Source organism: Heloderma suspectum, chromosome 16 (genome assembly GCF_057233095.1).
Source record: "Heloderma suspectum isolate Gila_16-S chromosome 16, 16-S_ref, whole genome shotgun sequence".
In the NCBI taxonomy this organism is placed as follows: Eukaryota; Metazoa; Chordata; class Lepidosauria; order Squamata; family Helodermatidae; genus Heloderma; species Heloderma suspectum.
In genome coordinates, this window is record NC_139473.1 from 2,349,413 (window position 1) to 2,371,987 (window position 22,575).

The window sequence follows — 22,575 nt, forward strand, 5'->3', positions numbered from 1 at the left end:
ACATGCAAACGGTGCCAGGTTGGGCCAAGGGCCAAATTCCAGCAGTGGGCAGGGAATTTGGGGAACCCTGGAGGGCCGGATTGGGCCCCAGGCCTGAGTTTCTATGCCCTGGTTCTAGAAGGTGCTCCCCCGAAATGCATCCTCCCCATGCACCATCAGTAGACCCAGCCCCATTGCATTCCCTACTGGGCAGAAAACAGGAGCCTTTGCATATGTTTCAAGGAGTAGAATACGGTTGTAGCACGTGTGCACATGCGTGAGGTTGTGAGACACCCTGAATTTGAAATCTCAGCTTGACGTGAATTCAGTGTCATGCTCCAGTTCAGCTCAGGATTCCAGTGCAGCGCAGATTGCTCAGGACCGGCATTCTCTCTCTCTCTCATGCACGCACGCACGCACACTCACGCACAGATGTGTCCCCTACTCATCAGGCAGATCAGAGCGAAGCCCTAACTCGCCCTGACAACCATCTCCCCACCTGGAACCAGAGCTCTCTCCTCGTTAGCGTTGGCTAATTGGAAGGATAAACGCTCTGCCAAGGTGCAGCTCCCCCAGAAAGGAAGTCAGCTCCCTCAGCTCGGGCTACAAGGCCCTGAAATCCATATCCAACTCAGCATCCTCCCTCCCGCAACGCATTCCAGGCGCAGCATCTCCCCCCACATGCACATCCCTCGGCACAGGACGGCAAGCCAGGGGTAGGACGCATGCTCAGAAAGGCACCCAGAGCTTCCCGGAAGAATCCGATTGGCCCCACTGCGTATCTTTTGCAAGCATACCTCTTGCCCTGTCCGGGTACATGCATTTTGAACTGAAAGCAACCAGAGACCATCTAGTCCAATTCAGTATGGTAAATCAGGTCCATCCTCGTCCACCTCAACCGTCCCCAATTAAACTCCACGATCCAGACCAGAAGGCGTGCTACCAGCTGCGAAGCTGCAGAAGCATTTGCAGAGTAACAGCTTGGGAGGACTCAGGTTAAGGGAGCCTCCAAGTTCACAGAGGGCTACTGACAGCCACACAGAGCCTCTGTGTAGAAGGACAGTATCCCTCTGAATAGCAGACACAGGGCACAAGCTACAGGGACGCCACTGCCACCACGTCCTGCTTCTCGGCTCCCCAGAACCTAGCTGGTTGCTTTTGCAAACAGACACAGGACTAGATGGGACTCTGGTGCGACCCAGCCTGGCAAGGCTCGTGCCTTTCATTGCCACACACTGCAAGGGAACACTTTGAAAGCCCTCAAACAAACCAATAGAAGCTTCCTGGCATTGCTGGGCAATCAGGCACAAGTTCCTTCCTTGCCATCCTTGAGATTAAAACTTCCCCAGTCTTCCAATGCTCCCAGTTTCCACCACCGTAGGCTTTTGCTCCGGGTTTCCTTGAAAGCGTGCCCAAATGTTTCAGGACTTGCCTTCTAAATGCCACAAGGGCGAGAGGCATGCTTGCCACCAAACTGTTGCCCTCCCATTTGGGGAGCATGAGCAAAGGAGGACTCCTTGCTGCATTACGAGGGAGTCCCCGCTGCTCGGTCGAAAGACAAGAGGGTGGAACAAGGTGTCTCTGCCCCCTGTCCCAGCGGCATCATGAAAAGCATACACGCACAGCTGCATAGTCAGAAGGCAGGCACGCAGCAGGCATAGGGAAGGGAGCAGAGGGAGGGATGGAACAGAGCAGAGTGGCGGCCATCCCCCGGAAGAGCCCTTGCATGCAGCTTACCAGTGCCTGGTGGGATGCTTGGTCTACTGTGGCTACAGAGCCCGATGTATTGGGCTCTAAGGCATCTAAGGAAAGTTCTATGTTTTCCTAGAGAGGACGGACAGAGGAGGCTTGATTAGTGGCATGTGTGGCTACAGATTACAGTTAAAGGCACCCAGAGAGAGAGAGAGAGGTGGGTGGGAGTGGAAGACAGACTTGGTCAGTGCATTAGTTAGAAGATCTACAGGGCAAATTCACATACACAGCAGGGGTTTCTGGTTAGCCCTGTGGCGTGTACTCCCCACCTACTCCCAAAAGTTCCTGGATGAAAGGAGATTCCTACTGTGAAAAGAGAATTGGGGGGGGGGGGGAGAATTGGGACCAACACTGGCAAAAAGCTCCTTGCATGGTTTGAGGGGAGAGTTAGCCTACCACATGGCTTTTGGCAGTGTGTCTCCCTCGCCCAACTGCAGGGCCTGAAGGTTTGCCCAGCTGCCCCACAATATGACATCCTGCAAAAATTCAAATATTTTTTTTTTAAAGTGTGTTCCTAGCTCTCAAGAATAGCCAACAGAAGCTTGGAAATATCACCCATGATCTCGCCTCCCACCCCACCCTTTGCCAGTTCACTCTACCAAGTTCCTCCTCACAGAAGAGTTTTAAAAGAAAGATATCCAGAGAGTTATTTGGGGGGTAAAAACACTGGCTCCCCTACATGCTCTGCGCCGCTGCACCAGTCACTAATCTGGGCGTGGCTCCTAACTGGAAGTATGTCCGGCCTGAGCAGCGCCTCACAAAGAGATTCCACGGGCAGCCTCCCTGCAAGGGCAGGCCATTCTGGAAGGGTGCCATCATGCCTGCATTGGGTGAGGGCTGACTGGGAGGAGGGAAGCCCAAAGGAGCCTCTCACACAGACATGCGCATGGAAACCTTCCCTGCAGGTGAGGAGTCAGGCTTTCCGTACCTCTCATGCCATGCTAGCAGATTGAGGAATGAGGGGATAATGTGCGCCAGAAGACTACAGTGGGAACCTCTCCACAGGGAGACTTGGAATCTTAGAATCATAGAATAGTAGGGTTGGAAGGGGCCTACAAGGCCATCGAGTCCAGCCCCCTGCTCAATGCAGGATTCCAGGAAAACAATGCAGGAAAGCAGGAAAGGGATTGAGGTTTTGCAGCCACTGGGGGAATACACCCCATAGCAGCCTTCCCCAACCAGACAGCCTCCAGCGGTGTTGGATTGCACCTCCCATCATCGCCAGCCTTACTGGCTGGGAATGCTGGGAGGTGTAGTCCAACACCGTTGGAAGCCACCAGGTTCAGAAAGTCTGGCCCAGAGCAAGGGGTTCTAACTGCATTAGCCCAGCCAAATTTTAGCAGTGGGGAAAGAGAACGACCAAGAAGACCCCCACGAAAACCCCTGCTTCTAGGAGGCCGGCTGATCAGAAACTACTGATTAGGGTTAATGAGGGCATCTAAGAGAAGGCTGCTCCCTCCCGTTTTAATCAGCCGAATTCTACAGGGTCTTGATTAGAAGGCAGTACAGAAAAGAGGATTAGCCGGGGGAGAGCAGGGGCTCCCTGGACACTACCTGGGCACCCTGCCTCCCTGTGACTGCGGCAGAGAGCCGACTTGGGCACTGCCGCTGCCATCGGGGACTGGGCTGCTGCCATGAGTCCCTCTGGCCCAATGGTGGAGGAGGTCACACCCAGGAACCGAACCATACCTCCTTGTACCGCTCCAGCTCCTGCACAAAAGTGCGTTCGTGGAAAAGCGTCTGCAGCCGCTCCTGGGCATAGTTGTGGCACAGTTCCTCGAACGTGGCTCCACGGCTCTGGCCAGCCATCTCAGGGTTCTGGAAGCCCGGCGTGTCTACAATCATCATGGAACACAAGGAACGCTGGCTGGACTTGAGAGCCCTGGGCAGACGGAGAGTGCGGGAAGTCAACTGCCATTCCGCTGGTAGCTTAAAATGCAGGGGTGAGCAACGTGCAGCCCTCGGGTCACATGTGCCTCCCGCTGCCAAATTTCACAGTGGACAAAAGCATCCGTTTACCACTACAGAGTAGTAATTGGGCCAAATTTAGCTTGAGAACTAGCTAAATTTGACCTAATTACCATTCCATAGAGGTTTGTCCCTCAATTTCAGTGGCAAACCTCTAACTTTTTTTTTTTTAAAGGGCACAGGGGAAAGTCTATACATCACTGGGAGGAGTGCGGCCAATGCAGGGGTTGAGGGGAATGTCCCCCAGACTGCCCAGAGTTGCCCACCCCTCTTATAACGAAAAGACAGTGATAGGGTAGCATTAGAAGCCAACCACCTAGAAACAGCCCATCTTTCTCCCTCCACTCGCAGCCACGATCTGTTTTACGGAGAGAGCTCCGCTATCTTGGAGAGGCAAAATGCACAAACAAAGAGGAAAGAAACCACCCGCCTCGCAGCCCCTGCTATGCTGGCTGGGTGGCCCAAGGGGCGAGGGGCTGCCTCCTGCCCTCGGCTCTGCAGAAGGAACACAACTGGGCTGTAATGGGGAAGTTCTCTTTGGTGTAAAAAGCTTTCCTTGTCATTAGCTCAGCTAATGCACTCGGGGTCTAGAAAGGTTCAATGCAGTGATGGAGCTCATTAATATTTGTGGATGTGGTAGGGTGGGGGAAGGAAAAAGAAGGTTTTATAACTGGGGTAAGGAGACACAGCCCTGGCTCTTCCATACCTGTTGAGGAGCGAGATGAGCAGCGTGAACAGCTCCGAGTACAGGCTGGAGGCGAGGGCTTCCAAGCACTCCAAAGCAGATGTCTTTGGACCTGGGGGACAGAGTCACAAGTCAGTAGCCACGTAAAACAACAAGGGTGCTGTGCCGGCCCAAAAGGAAAAAATCCCCAACACCCACGGTTGGGCAATATCTTTATTAGGACCAACCAAAATGCCACAAAAGTTGCCTATGAGTTCTCCAGAACCCTTCAACAGGCTAACCCAGCCTTCATCAACCTGCTACCCTGCAGGACCACAACTCCCATAATCCCCCTGCCAGCTATGCTGCAGCCCAACACATCTGGAAGGCAACAAGCTGGGCAAGGCCGGGCCAGGAGGTAAAAAGAAGAGCATGGGGGAAGAACAGACACATCCAGCCACTGGGCACAAGGGGGCCAGGGAGGAGGCAGGCAGTGCTCCCCAGAAACAAGCCCCCACACCACTGGGAAGCTCTTCTGCAGGAAATCAGGGAGGGAATTATGTGCACCAAAAGGGCCCAGAAGTTCCAGGCGATGCCCCAGAGTTGCATCCCTCTTCTGGGCAGAGGGAGGCAACGGAAAGCTGTGCTTAAGTGGAAAAGCAAGCATTTCTGGTTGGCATAACAAAGTCTGGGAAGGACTTACAAGGGACAAGATAAGACTGTCTAAATGCAATATCCAGCCTTAAATATACAAGGTCAATCTGGGTGGGGCAGCGGGGACGGGAGTTCCCTTTCTACTCCCAAAGTAAACGCTGTAGGGTAGAAGTACACACCTTGAAACAGACTTTCCTCAGTCCTGCACTACTAATGCAACATCTGGATTCAGACTGGGCTTCCCTTTTTTAAAGCATTTTAAAAATAACCACTTCTACACTTAGATGTGTCTTCCACTTTATCATGGAAACCCCCTTTGTTTCTGTTTTGTTTTTAGTTGTTTCATTACTTATTATGTGTAAATGTTCCCTTTGTTCATTATGGGACACTCTATGGCAGCCTTTCCTCAACCCAGCAGCGCCCTACAGATGTCTTCAACTACAACTCCCATCATCCCCCAGCCATGGGAGTTGTAGTTCAGCATATTGGGAGGGTGTTTCCCCAAGGCTGCTCTTTGATTCTGTACCGTAGTTATATCAATGAAAATGTTTTCAAATAAAGAGTTGTGCATGTGCATTTTTAAAAAGCCGGATGGGAAGGACTGAAAAGCCATCTAGCTCTGGACCCCGCGCACCTGAGCCGTCTGCCAGTGCAGCTTCCTCCGGTCCCTGGAGGAAAGAGGTGGATCTCTGCAGCGTCCCTTTGGGCTGATGCTTGAAGATGGATGAGGAGAGTTCCTCCAGGGTGCAGCCCAGCAGGTAGGCGGCTTTCTGAGCCCACTCGTGGCGAGCAAATTGCTTCCTCCCCGCTGAAAAGAGAAGAGAGAGAGCAAGTGTGTCAGGGCCAAGCCGGGAAGGGAGGAGGCTTCCCTGTGCCAGCTCAGCAGGGGGAGCCATTTCCGGAGAGGCCCCCAGGGTCTATCCATGAAGAGGCAGCACCTTGTGCAAGTCTACACTCATCCCTCCCTTGCCAGCCGAGCCCCCGGCCCCAGGGAGCGCCGGGGGGGGGGCTCCCAGGGAGAGAGCAAGCCTCTGCATCTCAGCATGAGCTGAGGAGGAAGGGGAAATTTCATTAGGCGAGGGATTGCGCTTTATCAGGGCTCACCATGGCAGGACCCCACCACATGGCCTTGTCATTATTCATGCGGCATGGAATTAAAGAGCACAAGGAGGGGGGAAAGGGAGGGTATGAGGAGGCAAGGAGACATAATGAAAATGTATTTAGGAATTTGATGAGAGAAGATTGGGGGTCAACAGCTTAGTGCCTCTTGCCAGGCTAATCATGGCAGTGAGCCATTGTGTAAGGGGGGAGGGGGGAGAAAGAACAGTGGAGAGGCATCCCTGCCTCCGCCTTGCCACAAGAAGGCCAGGGGAGGAGAGCGCCTGTGGAGACGCAACGGAACAAAGAAACAAAGGGGAAAGGGGTCCCTTGTTTCGGAGGGGGGTGACTTTTCTCCATGACAGCATGGTGGCCCTTTCTATTTGAACTCTGGACATGCGATGAGACAGCCTCTTGCTCTCCCCGGAATACCTCTGGAACGTGGCAGGCACAGGGGCAGACAGGTGAGCTGCCATCTCCGCCACTTCTCTGCGGTGTGGCAGAGCACTTGCAAACACAGCCTGCTTCCGCACCAGAGAAATATCACTTTCCAGTAGCCAGGGGAGGGGGGCATAGCTCAGTGGCAGAGCCTCTGCTTGGCTTGCAGAAGGTCCCCAATTCGATCCCCGGCAGCATCTCCAGGTAGGACTGGAAAAACGTCTGCCTGAGATCCTGGAGTTCCGCTGCTGCCACTCAGTGTCAACGATTCAGGGATAGATGGGCCAGGGGTTTGACTCCTATGTTCCTTCACCATCCGCTGGTCTCTCTCCCACCCCCACCCCCATCTCATTGCCCACCGTCAAGAAGACTGAGCAAGAAATAACCCCGGTCGACCCATGGAGGCAGGCTCAGTTTCTTGAGGTCATCAAGAGGGGTCAGATTTTCAAAGGCTGATTAAAGAAACAAAGGTTATGGGAAGAGGGAAGCCCACTTAAGATACCAAAAAGTCATAAGCTACCCAGGGAGTGATATTTCTCCTTGGCACACAGAGTCATAAAAGACCAAGGGGCGTCCAGAAATTAAAGCTAAGGAGGTTATGCTATATATGACTGGCTACTTCAGCAGCCCAGCTCCAGTGCGGAGGCAACAAAAAGCAAGAGGAGACATACCGAGAGACAACACAGGAGAGTCACAAAGTCCAGCAGCCACACAGAGGACCACATGGCGAGCACTGGAGTTTCAGCTCCCTCCTCCAGTATATAAGTTTTAGACCACTGTGTACATCAAGGGGGAGGCAAGGGAGGGGTAGCATAGGTGGCTTGACAAGTGGCTGGTCTGGAGAGACTCACTAAACGTGAACCCCAACCTCTGAAGAGATGCTAACATGCTATTCCGGCTAACGTAAAACAGACAAAGCTTCAAGAGCCCACCTCCTCTGACATAACCCAGGCCAAATGCACACTGAGCAAGGAAAGACTAACAAAGAATATGCTCAGGCGAGACGTTTGGACAGCCTCCAGGAGTAAAAGGACCATCTTAAATGTGCAACAGCTACCAAAAATGTCTCTCCACCCAGGGCATTTGGATAGTTAAGACAAGACAGGGGTGGGCAACTTGTGGCCCTCCAGATATTTTGACCTACAGTTCCCATCAGCCCTAGCCAGCATAGCCAATTGTGTGGGATGATGGGAGTTGTAGGCCAAAACTTCTCGAGGGCCAAACGTTGCCCGCCCCTGTGTTAAGAGGACACTCTCGGTCCAGAAGGATCATCGTTCACTGGTAGAGCCCCTGCTTTGCATGCACACGTCCCAGAATCAATCCCTGGCATCTCAAGGAAGGACTAAGAAAGACTCTGCCTGAAACCCTGGGATGCTTCCAGATGAGGCTTTGATCATGCAGTCACTCAGCCTCCTTCACAGAATTTCATGGAGGGTCCAGACACCACCGTATTCCACTTGTAACCCTCCCATGTTTTCCCACCACCTCTTCTGTCTTTTTTCCTTTCCACCCCCCAAAAAATCAGCTCCGGAGGAAAAGATGGAACAGCTGCACAGTGTTTTCGGACTGGCAGCACTAGGAGCTGTCCGCCTGGAAGCAGCCCGGGAGCGCTTCTGACACTCGGTCTAGACATGTGTAAGCCCAATGGGCCCAAGGTCTCACTCCTTACAAGGCCACTTCTTATGCTCCTTCCTACACAGGGATGGCACCAAGGGTAGGCACAGCCTGCTGATGCCCCACACTCTTCCAGGGGACCACTGACGAGCCTCCTGGACATGCTCCTCCTCTTCACCTGCTGGTTCGCCTGCCTCTCGCTCTGGCCCAGACAGTGGTGCTGGTGGTGAGGCAGAGCAGTAGAAGCCACAGCCTCCTGGCTCCCCGGCTCCCCACCTGGCAAGCAAGCCAGTGGCAGCAGAGAGGAGGAGGAGGAGGAGCAAGAGCGGCTGGCGATCATTGCAGACAGAAGGTCGACTCACAGAGGGAGGGGGCCCATTCAGGGTAACTTGCCCAAGGGCCCTCAGAAACCTAGAGCCTGCACCGTTCCTATGAAGGAACGGTCCCTCACCTCCCCGCTCACCTGCGCCAATCAATTCACACAGAAAGGTGGGACTCCCAGAGCCACGCTGGCAGCCACTCCCAAAAGCACTGGCAAGAAGCATGAGCTCAAGGCAGTGACTCCATGCCATCTTCTGGCCCATCAGATCAGGCCTTAAGTTCCAAGAGCAAATTGCTAGGAACAACAGGGGACCAAATCAACCAACCATATGCACCAGAAAGCGACAAACACTGGTGTGAAGAAAGGTGTGCATGGGGTTGTGGGGAGAGAAACAGGCAGAGAGAAAGAGGTGGATTTCACTGGGGAATAAGGAAGCGGAAGAGAGCTTTACCTTCGTCGCCGTCTGCATTGCAAAGGGAACAGCATGCACCATGCAAACACAAAAAGAAGGAGTTAGACTGCAGCCATGACATAGAAGCTTCCTGCAGAGACATCTGGTGGGACGAGGACACGTGAGCTATACACACACACACACACACACACACACAGAAATGCACCCACATTCAAAGTTGGGGGGGGGAAGCTATTTGCTAAGGGTTCCAAGGTTTGAAGGAAAGAGGGATACATGTCACAGTTTGTCCCCAACAGACGGGGGTATCACTCCAGGTTTCAGTAGGAGGTTGGGAGGGGAGGTATGGAACAAAATTCACAGCAAGGGTCAAAGGCCTGCTCAGGATTCAAACTGCAAAAAAGCGCAACACACTTGAAAAGCTTTTGTTGTGGTTCCTTTTTGCACCAAGCACAGATCCAGGCGCTGCGAGGAATGATCACAGCTGATCTATAACAGGGGGGATGGGGTTTACGCACCCCTGCCATGGCAACCTTGTCAGTGTCATCTCTAACCCAAAATGCTGACACCTCTAAAGATAAAGCACACACTCTCTCTCTCGCTCTCACTCACACACACACACACACAAACACAGACTATTAAACCATTCACACGCCCCTCTTGTGTCAGCAGCAGACACGCTGCTGCAAACCCCCCACCCCACACAGAAACCGTCACTAGCGTCCAAGTTGCCCTGCTTCCCTTGCATGGCAGCAGCGCCTGCGGCACCAAGCCCTGGGGCTGAGCTGCCCTCTCGTGGTAGCATCTGAGATGGCCAGCTTTGGGTAAAAGCAGATGTACTGTTGTTGTTTTTAGAGCAGCGGGTTCAGTAGGGAGGTGTTTGATCCACATGAACCTTAGGGGGTGGGGAACACCCATAGCTCTGCACCTTCCCAGTAGAAGCTTGCTATATAGACAGCACAGACTGACTCGATGGGTGTTCATGGCGACACCAAGAAGCCTCCCCCAACATTCTCCTCATCCCCAGTGCAGCTCTAAACTTCAAAAGAGAATGGGAGCTGTAAGCAAGAATAAGCAGGATAAATGTACACACGTGCTTTTTAAAACTTCAGAGAACCATCTCATCTGGCTCTTCCTCAACCATCATTTAACACAGTCTTTCTTCTAGTTGCAGCAGAGGGAAAGAAGGGAAGCAGGGCCCACTCCATCGGCTCTGCTGACAGACCAGCTCTGTCTGGCTCCTTCTCCTCCCTTTCAACTGTTTCCATTCAAACTGGCCACTGCTAGAACTTCATTAATTTTAAGACCTGGTGCCTGAGTTGGCTTGTTTCCTCTTCCCTCCCTACATCCCTTCCCCATCCCACCTTTTGTGCCTTGACTTTTAGACGGCAAGCCTGCAGGGAGGGACTGTCTTGTTTGCTACTGATCTTACGTAAGCTGCCCGGGGAGCCTTTTTGGCCAAAGAGGGGGGTAAAAATGCATTCATTAAATAAATAACGTGAGCAGCCTGCCTGAAGCAAGGGGGAGGAGCAAGACTGACAGCTAAGCCAGGGTTCAAGCTGCTGGCAGGCCCATCAGCCTTCAATTTGCAAAGCCAGGGGGAAGGTGGGCTCACATCATGGCTGAGCCCCCATCTGCAGTACCTGGTGAGGTTTTGTTATCTTCTTGGAATGCTGTTGGGTGGGAACGTACACAGGAACGGGAGCGGTTTCTTAAGATGTTTTAACAATTCCCTATAATGTTATTGATGATTCCCTATAATGTTATTATAGTCTCTCTCTATATGCTGCTTTATTATGGATGCTGGTTTTATTTTTGTATTTTATTGACGGCAAGCCACTTTGAGGGCTGCTGAGTCACAGAAGAGCAGCGTGTCAATGCCGTCATTTTGCATCTATCCATCCACCTCTTCTCCCAGACAAAACAAGGACCGCATGCACCAAATCCTGCTAGGGTGTCTGGGGGCGACTCTAGACTCTGGGTGGGACACGTGGCCCTCCAGATGTTGCTCAACAATGCCTGTCAACCCCATCCAGCAAGATCAGGGGGTGATGGGAGTTGCATTCAGCATCATCCAGAGGCCCGCAGGTTCCTCATGCCTGATCTAGAAGCTCACAGATTAGAAACCAGGAGGCAGGGAAGAAATGGAGGCATCGCTAGAAGAGGCTGCCAAACTGGCAAGGGAAGAAGACCCTGTTAATTTGGTCCTGTTTAGCTTCAGGACCTATATCAATTGGGTTCAAGACCCAGGGTGAGGTTTTAAGGGGAGGCGGGCAAGTTCCCCTGCCTTCACCATCTCAAGCGGCCCACCTCTCCAGCCGAGGCCTAGCCCCACGCAGAGAAGCCGCTCCTGGCCCACAAAGCAGAGGGCTAAATCACAGCCGGGCTACTTACCCTTGGTAGCTCCTGCCGCCCCCAAGTGATAAACAGCCCCCAGGACAAGCCAGAAGGCCTTCTGCTCATCCCCAGAAATGCCCATCACTTTCATGGCTGCCTGGAGCTTGCTGAACTGCTGGGCTGCCTTCTGCTTCTCCTCCGGCTGCAGCCAAACGGAAATAACATAAAGGACAGGATCAACGGGTCTGCATGACAGCACAGGATGCCTTTTTATCACCGCTCAATAAACACCACCTGCAATGGGCCAAGAGGGTTATTCCCTCTCTTGGCTGGCCTGGCATGAGGGTTAAGATATGCCTGCTCAGCATCTCCCCCCTCCCCCTTACTGCTCACTGGGCGAGCAAGAACAAAAGCCAGTTAAGCTTTTAATTAAAAATCAGCATACAGTCCTTGGGAATGAGGGGAGACTTTTCCCCTCCCCACCCTTCTTGGCAGGGTGTTTCCTTTCTGCTGTGTTCCACGAAGCCGGTGGACTGCAGGCCTCAGTGGCAGGATGTGCCCCTCATGGGATGAAGACAGGGCCTGCGGAGGCCTGTCTGAAGCAGCCTCTCCTCTCCCTCCACCCCCAGTGATGCTGGCTTTGGCCAGGACTGACAACTGGAACCTGTCCTGGTCAGCAGCAGCAAAGCACTGCCACAAGGAGAACTCCACCCCTTCTGCCACGCAGGTTACCTTAGACAGAGGCACAATCCCAAAGACGTTGTTTTCGGCCAAGTGGTTGAAATGGAGCTCTGTCCTGGGAAGGGGGAAGAGGGGGAAGAAGTGAGAGAGCATCAGAGGCAACTGCCTGGCAGAAAAAGGCCCACTTCACCCTCCCCTCCAGGCTGGGATGCCTGACCTAGGACCAAACCAAATCAGAGGGTACCTGGGTCAAGAGAGGCACACAGACATTCACAGCGTCCGCTTAAACTGCCCACTGGTCTGGAAACCCCTGCGCCCCTTGCTTCAGGGGTGGGTGCGTTGTGATTCTGCAGTGGGGACGGGCCCTTCTGACACATGCGCTCAGAGACATGCCAAGTGTCCCAGCGCTGAGCATGCTGACATCCAAAACAGATCCCATCTCTGGAAAGCCCTTCTCAGGGAGATCCACCTGGCATCTTCGTGGCATACATTTAGACATCAGGTTAAGATCTCCCTCTTTAAGCAGACATTCAACCTTTAATCTGTTACTCTGATTATTAACTTTACTGACGGCTCCTTTATGTTTCTAATGTTTGGGGATGGATTTTTATGTTTAACATCGTATTATTTTGATACTTCTATTGTAGAGTGTGTGCATGTGTGTTATTTTGTTGTTAAATAACACACATTAAACTGAACTTGTCTGTTCTGGGGCCCAGCTCAACGCAGAAGGGGATTCTGCTCAGGGCAGATGTGGCACAGAGGCATCCTGAGGATGACCCCTTCCTCCTCACCTCCTTTCTGCCTGAACCTCATTTTGAGAACACCAAGCCCTACATCAGGCACACACAGGACGTGCGACCAGGCCGACCTTTCCTAAACAGGCGCCCTCCAGAGGTCTGGGCTGCCAGAATCTGGGAGGGGAGTTCTGGGAGTTGCAGTCCAACGCATCCCAGGCTGAGGAAGGCTGGAACAGGCCCTTGCGCTAGCAGCGGCGGTGGCGGCATCCTTACCGGAGGGCACTGTCTGGACAGGCCAACAGGTAATAGAACACGTTGAAAGTAGCTTCGTTCGCAGGGCGCTTGGCAACCCTGAGTTTCTCCAGCAGCATCGTCTGAGGGACACAATGAGAGAGGGGGAAAAGGGTGCTTGGAGCACAGCTGGAGGGCATCCATCTTGACCTCAAGAACCTCCCATGACAGCCCAGCTTCTCTCTGCTGCCAAATCTAGCCAGCTCTGTGAGGCTGGGGCCCAACAGGATGGAGCCCTGATTAGTGATTGAGGCAGCAACATCGCTGATGAGCCCTGCTGCCTCCAGCCGCTGGAAGAGCCACAGCCGACTGGCAGAGCCCCTGCTTTGCATGCAGAATCCCCAGCATCACCAGGGAGGATTAGGAAAGAATCCTGCCAGGAACCCTGGAGAGTCCCTGCTAGTCAGTGTGGACATTACTGGGTGAGGTGGACCAAGGTTCTGGCCGGGTATATAGCAGCTGGCTATGTTCACTGCTGCAGGAACACCACCCTTACTGTTCCCCCCCAAAGCACTTAACATTCCTGGCCCTTCAGTGATGCTTCTGAGAGATCAGCAGTCCAGAAATGTGCAGCTGTTTTCCAGACAGAAATGGATAGATAGACAAAGGTAAGTAGGTAGGTAGGTAGGTAGGTAGGTGTAAGAAGGGAGAGATGGAGATGGGGGGAGAAAGAAAGAAAGAAAGAAAGAAAGAAAGAAAGAAAGGAAAGAAGGAAAGAAAGAAAGAAAGAAAGAAAGAAAGAAAGAAAGAAAGAAAGAAAGAAGCAGAGACAGATGGAGGACACGCAAAGATAGAGACAGACAGACAGACAGACAGACATATACATATATGCACAGATAGATGACCATTAATATAGGAGGTGGAAGCACAACACCCCCCTCACCTGCACAGAGGCGGACGCCACCTGCCCAGCCTGGTCGAAGTCCAGCGAGATTATCTGTGAGAAGCGCGTGGCGTTGCCATTCAAGCTCGTGCCACTGTTGCCAAAGGCCTCCAGGATGGTGTACAGCGCCTGCCACTTCTCCACTGCCAAGGCACAAGCAACGAAAAGCATGCAGCAAGGCACACACACATGAATCAACTGGAGAGCAAGTGTGAAGTCCCACTGGTCGTCCTTGGGGCCAAGAGAGGTACTTAGCACCTCCTACCCGACTGCCCACACACGCACGCAGAGCTGTGACTGAACTGCAGCACCGTGACATGCAAAGTTCTCAACTCCGAGTGAGGGATGTTGTTAAAGTGTGCAAAACGTCCCGTTAGCTAGTATCACTGTGAAAGTCATGCCAATGGCGTCAACTGGTGGAAGACTGCAAAAGGAACAGGGTCACATCCAAATGAGCCACGAACTAAGGAGAAAGGAAGAACCCCAGTTGCTGGAAGGTTGCAGAGGCAGGCTGGGAATGACACTGCAACTGTGCACAGCAGCTAGCAAACCAAAGATTGGGGGGAACAGGGATGAGATTATGACTCTGTTTCTCCAATGGAGAGCAAGTGAAGGGTGCTCGTTGCAGTTTCAAGGCGTGCTTGAAGTGATGGAGTCGGGGGAGAAGAGAGAGACTTGTGTTCTGGGCATGTCAATTCAGAATAGCCTCTTCTCTTATACCGGCTTAATTCAGCTTTGTAATAAGATTAATACCGCCCACCCAGCCCTCCACCTGCAACATCCTCTTCTTTGTATGCTCACCGCCCACCCCTCTCTGCTACTTTACACCATGTCCCAAGAAGGGAGCACCATGGTGCTATTGCGGCCAACTCTCCCCCGCTTCTCTGGCCAGAAATGGTGGTGGCAGCAGCCTAGAACTTACAGCGGCCCAGTGAGTGCTGCTTCCCCCTGGCTTGGGTCAGGCATGAAGGTCTGGCCTCTCTCTTGCCTAGGCAGAAAGCGAAGGCTCCTGGGATTTTTGTGCCTTCGCCACTGCAGAAAGGGGTGACAGATGCACCTGTCCCAGACTCCTCTCCTCAATGAACAGCCCTGACCACATCAGCATATCTGTGTCTGCCAGAAGGCAACGGGGCATCCCTCTTTTTCCCCCAGTAGCTGCAGAGGCAGGTAAGGACCAGAGCTCAGGGTGGAGCCCCTGCTCTGCATGCATAAGGTCCCTGGTTCAATCTCCAGATAGGGCTGGGGAAATGCGGGAGAGCCACTGCCAATCAGTGTCAACGCTGGCCTGAAGGGGCCACGGATCTGACCTACCCTCCCAACAGGAAGGGGATGCAGCTCCCTCCTTGCTGGGTTGCCCTGACTCATAGAGTCACAGGATCATAGAATTGTAGGGTTGGAAGGGGCCTATAAGACCCTCAAGTGCAACCCTTTGCTCAGTGCAGGAATCCAAGTCAGAGCACCCCTGACGGATGGCTGCCCGGCCTCGTCTTGAATGCCTCCAGTGTGGGAGAGCCTGCCACCTCCCTAGGTATGACTCCATGAACATCATTCTGATTGGAGGGCAAAGCACAGCATGGCAGGAAGGTCCTGATTCCCACGTGTTCCTCCATCATCTGCCTCCACCCCACTGGCCTCCAGAAGGAACTGGAGCCACACACCCACCTGAGAAGACTTTCCCGGAGCTGCCGGCCACAGTGGCCAAATACTGCACCAGGTGCTGGCAGTTGGTGGTCTTGCCACTGCCACTGCCCCCCAACAGGACAATGGACTGGTCCTGGCGGCTCATCAGCATGCTCCGGTAGGCGGCCTGGGCCACAGCATAGATGTGGGGGGAGGTGTCCTCCTTGCGGCATCCCTTGAACATGTGCATCACCTGGAGAGGAAGTGGCTGCGTTAGTGTGGTCTTGGCGAGACGGGAGAGGGCCAGCGAATGAGAACGAAGTGAGCATGGCTTCCAGAATTGGGTCTTCTGGTGCCAGAGAGAAGGGGAGAGAGGGAGTGAGACCCTGGCTCAGCAGCAGAGCCCCTGCTTTGCATGCAGAAGGACCCAGGTTCAATCCCTGGCATTGCCAGTTAAAAAGGACAGGTGACAGGTGACGGGGGAGCCCCTGCTCTGCTTTAGACCCTCTCAGTGCTGGCAACACTCACCTTCTCTGAGTACATGGAAGGAGAGCTGAGAGGGTTGATGACCACCATGTTGGGCCCAGCATACGTGTGAATGAGGTTTCCACCGTAACGCTGGCGCAGCGTGTGCAGGACGCTCGACTCGTTGAGATAGACGAGGCTGGCCAGGTCCTCCACACGGTCGCACGACGGAGGATTGGCCTAGGTCAAGAGAGGGAGGGGGGAAATGGGTTCGCGTGGGAAGACCCAGGGGCAAATCCAACATCCGCTCCCGGCAGGATGCAGCTGACCCTGCCAAACTCCTACCTTTTCCACATCATCTTCGTCCACCTCCAACACAGCCCCGTCATAGTCCAGCTTCACCTTAACTTTCCCCTCGGGCAGGAGGCCAGTGGCATCTGTCTTTAGCTGACTTGCTGTAGAACAGGGATGCAAATGCTAATTGTATGAGGCAGACTGACCTGGTTTGCATGACACAACAGCCCACCTGCACGTAATTTACTCACAGGGGCTGTTGCAGTGTGCTGGGAGCTGGCAGGCAACCGGCTTGCCATGACTTGCTGTGTCGTGCGAACCAAGCAGCAGGGGTTTTTGAGGGTTAGACAACCTTCAAATAACCCATGGCTTGTTTGAGGGTTATCTGACGGTTGTCTAACCCTCAAACACTCCTACCTCCTGGGTTTGCACAACACGACAAGCCATGGCTAATCAGGCACCCACACGCACTGTGCAAAAATGGCGTCTGCAGGTGCCCAGCACAACATGACAGCCCCCGCAGGTAACTTAAGCCAAAGTGGGCTGTCGGGAGGTGCAGGCAGGCTCACACACATGCGCACACACACACAGCAACCTCAGAGCCAAAGCAATGCTGCCACCTGGTGGCCCAGCCAAACACAGAATGGTTTCCACAGGTTTTCCCCAGGACACCCACCCACCCCGCGAGTCCCACTCTGCTTTCCAAGTTAGTAGCCATCACAATACCCAGAGGCAATGGATTCGGGAGGTTCCATGTAAATTTCATATTGCATGAGGGGAAATTACTGGTTTTCCCTCTCTCCCCTGCAGATACCTGAGAGACTTAGATTGAGTGGCAATCCATTACTCTACATTTTGAAAGAGAATGTCTCCCTATGCTATCTATCAAAATATTTTTATCCTGCTCCTCCCGGAGCAGTTTACATGCAATCAGCGAAACAGGAAAGGCTTACAATCTGAAAAGACACAACACTCAAGGAAAAAGGGATGGTGAGGGAAGAAGAAATAATTAAGTATTCTTTCAGCAGGGCTGGTGGAATAGCTGCACATCCTTTCTCGTAGCCCTCAGTACAGCCTCCTGGAATGGCTGATGATGCTGAGGACCACAACGCTATCCTACCACATGCCCACCCCCCTCAACCCAGCCCCAAGAGAGGAAGCCGAGGGGAGGAGCTGTAGCTCAGCAGTGGAGCAACTGCTTTGCATGCAGAAGGTCCCAGGTTCCATCCCTGGCATCTCCAGGTAGAGCTGGGAAAACACCTGCCTGAAACCCTGGAGAGTTGTGCCAGTCACCCGGCCACTTTGGGCGATGTACAACAATACAACAGTTTCAAAACAATAAAATTCTACATTAAAACATCATATTTCAATAAATACCTAACCCACCCCAAATGCCTGCCTGAACAACCATGTTTTTAATGCGCGGTGGAAGCTCATTAAAGAGGGGGCATGGCCGAGTTCCCGAGGGAGTTCCACAGAGTGGGGGCCACCACAGAGAAGGCCCTCTCCCTCGTCCTCACCAGCCTAGCTGTCCTGGCTGATGGGACAGAGAGAACGCCATCCAAGGCTGATCTTGTTGAGCGGCCTGTTTGGTGTTGCTGGAGGCGCTCCTTGAGACAGGCTGGGCCGGAACCATATAGGGTTTTAAAGGTCAAAACCAACACCTTGAATTTGGCCCGGAAAACAACTGGTAACCAGTGCAACTCCTTCAACACCGGAGCGATGTGATCATGCCGGCGGCTGCCTTTAATCAGGTGAGCCGCTGCATTCTGTAGCAGCTGCAGCTTCTGAACCATCTTCAAGGGTAACCCCATATAGAGCGCATTACAGTAGTCTAGACGAGAGGAGACCAGGGCATGTACTACTGATGGGAGCAGATGGTCAGGAAGGTAGGGGCGCAGCCGCCATATCAGATGGAGTTGGTACAGCGCTGTCCAGCTCACAGCTGACACCTGAGCCTCCATGGACAGCTGGGAGTATAAAATGACCCCCAAGCTGCGGACCTGGTCTTTCAAGGGTAGCCATACCCCATTCAACACCAGGTCAACATCTCCCAACCTCCTCTTGTCTCCCACCAAAAGTACCTCGGTCTTGTCAGGGTTCAGCTTCAGCTTATTTCTCCCCATCCAGCCACTCACCATCTCCAGACATTTGGACAGGGATTCTACAGCCAACCTTGGTGAAGATTTAAACACGAGGTAGAGCTGCGTGTCATCCACATATTGATGACACTGCACCCCAAACCTCCTGAGGATGGCCCCCAGCGGCTTCACATAGATGTTAAATAGCATCGGGGAGAGGATGGAACCCTGTGGCACCCCACAAGTGAGCGGCCATGGGTCCGAAACCTCCTCTCCTGATGCTACCCTCTGGTATCTGCCGGAGAGGAAGGACCAGAACCACTGTAATACGGTGTCTCCAATGCCCAACCCCTCCAGGCTGTCCAGGAGGATACCATGGTCCATGGTATCAAAAGCCGCTGAGAGGTCAAGGAGAACAAGGAAGGAGCATTCGCTCCTATCCAGAGCCCTCCTCATATCATCCACCAAGGCCACCAAGGCCGTTTCTGTCCCATGCCCAGACCTGAAGCCCAATTGAAATGGATCTAGATAATTGGCTTCTTCCAAGTGTGCCTTCAACTGCATCGCCACCACCCGCTCAATCACCTTGCCCAAAAATGGCAGATTCGAAACTAGGCGAAAGTTGTTCAGAACTTGGGGATCCAAGGAGGGCTTTTTTTAAAAGTGGTCTTATCATTGCCTCCTTGAGAGCTGATGGCATCACTCCCTCAAGGGAGGCATTCACCACCACTCTGATCCCCTCACCCAGCCTCTCTCTGCAGCTCATAATGGGCCAAGATAGGCAAGGATCAAGTAAGCAGGTGGTCGGCCTTACCGATGAAAGCACCTTGTCCACTTCATCAGAAGGAAGAAGCTGGAACCGATCCCACAAAACCAGTTTGCCACAGGCCGCCTCTTGCTTGCTAACTGTATCCACGGTGCACGGAATAACATTCCTGATCCAATCAATTTTATCCGCAAAGTGCCTTGCCAAGGCTTCATAGGAGGCCTTAGAATGCTCCAGAGGTTCTGGAGCAACTGGATCGACCAGGCTCCAGACCACTTGGAACCGCTTCCTGGGACGGCACTCTGCAGACGCAATAGAGGCAGTATAATATTCCTTTTTTGCTGCCTTCACCGCCACGTGATAGGCTGAGGATACAGCTCTAGCCTGTGTCTGATCGCCTTTGGGGCCAGACTTCCGCCACCGGCGCTCTAGCCGTCTCAGAGCTTGTAACCATGGAATGAACCATGGTGAAGTCCAAGCCCTGTTCAAGGGGAGAGGGCATTTCGGAGCCACCCCAACTAATGCCCCAGTGATTGCGGCATTCCACCCACCCACCGGGGTCTCGACCAAGTAGCTGTTTAAGAAGAGCAGTGCTGGACCAGACCAAGGGTCCATCTGGTCCAGCATTCTGTTCCCACAGTGGCCAACCAGCTGCTGATGGGAAACCCACAAGCAGGAGAAGAGTGCAACAGCATCCTCCTGCCCATGCTCCCCAGCAACTGGCGTACCTAGACATACCACCTCTGATCCGGGAGGAAGCTAGAGCCATCAGGACTAGTAGCCGTTGACAGCCTTATCCTCACTTACCTAAGGAGAAGCCATCCTTGTGAACCAGCCACGCTTTATCCGTCTCATACCAGGCCTCTTCGGCAGCTATTTGTTCCTCCGTCTTGGCCTGCCATGTATGTTTGCAGGGGGGAGGTGGGGGAGAACAAAAATGGACATATCACTGCGCAGGCCCCTCACATTAGCAGCACAGTTCTGTAGGATTTTGCCTCCCCCAGAGCCCAGAACCCAGAACCATTCACTCATGGAGCAGCTATGCCCTCTCCCTGGTCAAATCCTGCACACAACACACACACACACTCTCTCTCACTCTGCAAGGGCTCGGTTGTTCTCCTAGCCAATGCAGAAACTCTGGAAGTCTCAGCATTGCCTCTCTCACGTGTCTCTGACCAGAACCAGTGAGCCTGACCCTAATCAGGCTGGCTGGGGTTTAGCTCCCATCCCAAAAAAGAACAAGACAACACCACTAAGGGAGGGGACAGCGTGCTGCATGCCATTCTCCCCCCCCACACACACACACACACATAGCCCCCACCATCCTAGAGATGCAGACAGCAACAGGGCTGTGGGAACAAAGGACAAAACACACAAAACCCTCAGCCTAAACCAGCCTTCCCCAAGCTGGGGCCCTCCAGATCTGCTGGACTACAATTTCCAGCATGCTGGAGGGCCCCAGGTTGGAGAAGGATGGCCTCACCTACCAGGATGAGAAGGACAAAGCAAACCAGGGACTTTTCTTGGATTGTAAATCTCAAAAGCCCCCCCCCCCAGATACTTTGCCCCTTCCCACATGTTCACAGAGGACAGCTCCATGCACATCCACCGGCATTTGCAGCTGGGGAGTGGTGGAAAAGCAATGACGAGAAGGGTCCGTTCCAAGGAGAAGGCCAAGAGAGGTGAAGAAGAACTCTTGAGAGCCAGTGTGGTTTAGTAGAGTTTTGGACTGGGACTCAGAAGATCCAGGTTCTAGTCCCCACTTGACCATGAAGCACACTGGGTACATTTGGGCCAGTCGCTGACTCTCAGCTTAACCTACCTCACAAGGTGGTTGTGAGGATAAAATGGAGAAAAGGAGAAAGACCATGTAAGCCGCCTTGGGCTCCTTGGTGGAAAAAGGGTGGGATATAAATGTAACAAATAAATAAACTCTTCTAAGTGTGGTACCTAGGGACTAGGTTCTAATCCCAGCTCAACAAGAGTGGCCCATTCACATCCTTGGGATAGAGCAGGAAAGACCCAACCTCATATCTAAAATGGCTCTCCTTTTCCCAGAGTCCCACTATGGAGCACTGTCTCAGAAGAAACACCCTTCACGAAAGAACGTACACATACACACACACCCATGACTGCATTTACAGACACCGAGCGCAATTCTCCCCACACCCACCAAGCTGCAAGCCACAGGCACCCACAAGCTACAGAGTTGTGAATGGAGCAGCCAAACCTGTGGCTGAGAGATAGCAGAGACCAACCCCAAAGCGGCTGCCGGAGCATCATCCACCTGACCCTGTGGGAGCCAACAGGAAGGGAAGCAACATGGGCCAGGTTACTTTCTCTGGATCACTTGCCTTCAGCCAAGATGGAGGAACTACTGGCACAGTACAACCTCCAACCCCAAAGAACTTCTTGGCCCCAGGATCTCCCCCAAAGAGATGCTCAGTGTTGTTGTTACAGAAAGAGAAGGGGTGCTAAGGGAGAGAGGAAAAGTCTGCTTGGCAGCACACAGGAAGATTGGAGCAGCCCTTTAGCAATACAGGCAACACCCGTCCTTAACGGGCTGTGCTTGCTCCTGACTGAGCCGCCCTCACCACCCTCTGGGATCCTTCTCACATGGCCATTCCTGGGGATGCAGTCCCACTTGGATCCAAGGCGAACATCTTTGTAACATCTGAATAGTCTGATGGGAAGCTGAGCGTGTGTGTGTCCCGAGGCACAACACAGGTCGATCGCAGTTATTGGTCACTATAGCTAGAACGGAGCCTTCATGTTCAGAGGCAGTGAGACTCTTGAGTGCAAGGTGCTGGAGACAAAGGTGGCACGAAAATTGCCTTAGTACCCTGCTTGTGAGTTCCCAGCAGCAACTGTCTTGGCCAGTGCTAGACACAGAAGGATCAACTAGTTGAGATGGATCTTTGGTCCACCTCTGTGGCACCACCTTTCCCTCTTCCTTCAAACCTCTCTTCTTCCATAAAGCTTTTGGCTCGACTGCTAGTTCCTCCCTGCAAACATAAAGCCTACATCAGCTTTTCCCAAGCTGCGGCCCTCCAGATATTTGGGGCTACAACTCCATGCTGGCTGGGGGTGATGGGAGTTGTAGTCTGACACATCTGGAGCGTGCGGCCTAAGTTGATAGCCTTATCCTCTGGCCTAAGTTGTTGTAATTTATTTCCTGCCTCGCCTCTGTTGTCATCTCCCCTTCTGCTGAAATGTAGTTTGTAAGCTCCTCAGGTCAGGGATCCTCCTTAATATGCTCCTCCTTAAAGTGCTGCATGCGTTGCTGGTGCTGTACACAAATAATAAACAACAACCATCATAAATTTAGTGGAAGGGTGCTGTTCTTTCGCAGGAGTCAAATGATTTTGGGAAATCAATTGGGAATTAATCTTCCCCCAGACTGATTATTGATCTGGGGGGGGGGGGTCTTCCTTCCCCTGCAGAAAACCGCTTGGCTCCCTGCTCCCCAACCTCTGGGATTCCACTAGCAGTGCTGGGATTCCACTAGATCGATCTGGT

The 22,575-nt window shown here is 53.0% G+C and overlaps 1 protein-coding gene across 10 annotated transcripts in view; it reads right to left on the minus strand.

The window, feature by feature from the left end:
• Positions 1 to 22,575, minus strand: part of MYO18A (myosin XVIIIA) — a 141,899-nt gene that overhangs the window by 65,069 nt on the left and 54,255 nt on the right. For 9 of the 10 annotated variants that reach the window (XM_084823127.1, XM_084823126.1, XM_084823129.1 and 6 more), the window contains 12 exons: positions 19,864 to 19,951; positions 16,261 to 16,370; positions 15,979 to 16,155; positions 15,493 to 15,703; positions 13,831 to 13,973; positions 12,930 to 13,030; positions 11,968 to 12,031; positions 11,293 to 11,437; positions 5,652 to 5,825; positions 4,406 to 4,496; positions 3,421 to 3,613; positions 1,717 to 1,803 (listed from right to left, as the gene is read on the minus strand). In XM_084823127.1, coding sequence (XP_084679253.1) covers positions 1,717 to 1,803; positions 3,421 to 3,613; positions 4,406 to 4,496; positions 5,652 to 5,825; positions 11,293 to 11,437; positions 11,968 to 12,031; positions 12,930 to 13,030; positions 13,831 to 13,973; positions 15,493 to 15,703; positions 15,979 to 16,155; positions 16,261 to 16,370; positions 19,864 to 19,951 — 1,584 coding nt within the window. Of the gene's footprint in view, positions 1 to 1,716; positions 1,804 to 3,420; positions 3,614 to 4,405; positions 4,497 to 5,651; positions 5,826 to 8,940; positions 8,953 to 11,292; positions 11,438 to 11,967; positions 12,032 to 12,929; positions 13,031 to 13,830; positions 13,974 to 15,492; positions 15,704 to 15,978; positions 16,156 to 16,260; positions 16,371 to 19,863; positions 19,952 to 22,575 lie in introns of all 10 variants that reach the window. The other variant, XM_084823128.1, reaches the window with a different exon arrangement.